The following is a 1,137-nucleotide window of genomic DNA, read 5'->3' on the forward strand; positions in this document are numbered from 1 at the left end:
TTATTCTCCATAAGGCCATTTGGAAAGAGGCTCTGAATGCTGAGTAAGTACTTCTTCGAGGCGGAGAAACAGCAGAGGTGCCCTTACTCCAACGTGCAGCTGCAGGGTTCGGGGACAGGCTGGGGCCGTCTGGGAGCACTGTGTCTCCACAGCACAGAAGTAAGTGGCTGAGTCTTGAGGTTTAGAGGCTTCGATGTGCAGATAACTTCCCTTCTTTAATAGTGTGGCTGTTAGTCTGTCTTTCTGCTTCTCAGCACCAACTGAATACAGGAGGAAGAGCAATTCCGGGCCTTGCCCAGGATCCTGCCTATACCACTGTAGCCCGTTAAAGGAGCTGACCGTGTAATTGCAGTTAAGGCTGACATGGTCTCCCTCCTGAAGTCTCAGGGTCTGAGGACTCTGCTCCACGCGGTCTTCTCCACTCAACCCTGTTGAGGAAGACAAAATCGGAAATTTTACAGCAGTTTTGAAAAATTCCGACAAGGACACCCCAGGGTGAGCTGACACGGAACCCCTATCTCTTCTCCCCAGCTTTGGATAAATGCGTCCTTTATTTGGTGGTTCTCCTCTCTTAACCTCCAACTTACAGCCAAGCTGGAGCCACAGAACTATGAATGCACATTCCAGCATGTTCTCCATCCTGACGTCTGAGTCTTGGTACAATTTGTGACGATTCCAAATCTTCTCTGAGGCTCTGTCCCTGGGTCTTGGCTCTTGTTCTCTGATGCAGGAGAGAGCCTTTCTGTTAGGGGCTCAGCCAATCAAAAGTAATTTTCATGCTTTTGATGTTTATAGAATTCAAGGAAGAAGAGGAATGGCATCACTGCCACCTCCTGGTCAACAGCACAGTCTCACAGCACCCACTTCATGTAGCCTCCAAATAAAAGATTGAGGGAAGGACATTTTGCTTTTGGTGAGTTTAGTATCTATGAGGTTCAAAGTCATAGTCAGAAAAGCCTGCTCTTATTTACACATTTAATTGTTTCATTGTTCCTTGAATGGCCTTTAAACTACTACCAGAGGCTATAAAGGAGTTGGACCCAAGTGTAGGTGTAATGGATTGTGTTTCTCTGTATAATACGCAAGAATCTCATCAGGTGACACCTTGAAAGGACTAGAGTTCAAAAAGAGGGAAAT

At 46.5% G+C, this 1,137-nt stretch overlaps 1 gene segment (V, D, J or C); it reads right to left on the minus strand.

Moving 5' to 3' along the window:
* On the minus strand, positions 1–639 carry LOC130542289 (T cell receptor alpha variable 20-like). The segment is given in 2 exon segments: positions 1–428; positions 588–639. Coding segments are annotated over 2 exon segments (480 nt in total).
* Positions 640–1,137: the final 498 nt, after the last annotated feature.

The sequence above is a fragment of the Ursus arctos genome, unplaced genomic scaffold (assembly GCF_023065955.2).
Source record: "Ursus arctos isolate Adak ecotype North America unplaced genomic scaffold, UrsArc2.0 scaffold_32, whole genome shotgun sequence".
NCBI lineage: Eukaryota > Metazoa > Chordata > Mammalia > Carnivora > Ursidae > Ursus > Ursus arctos.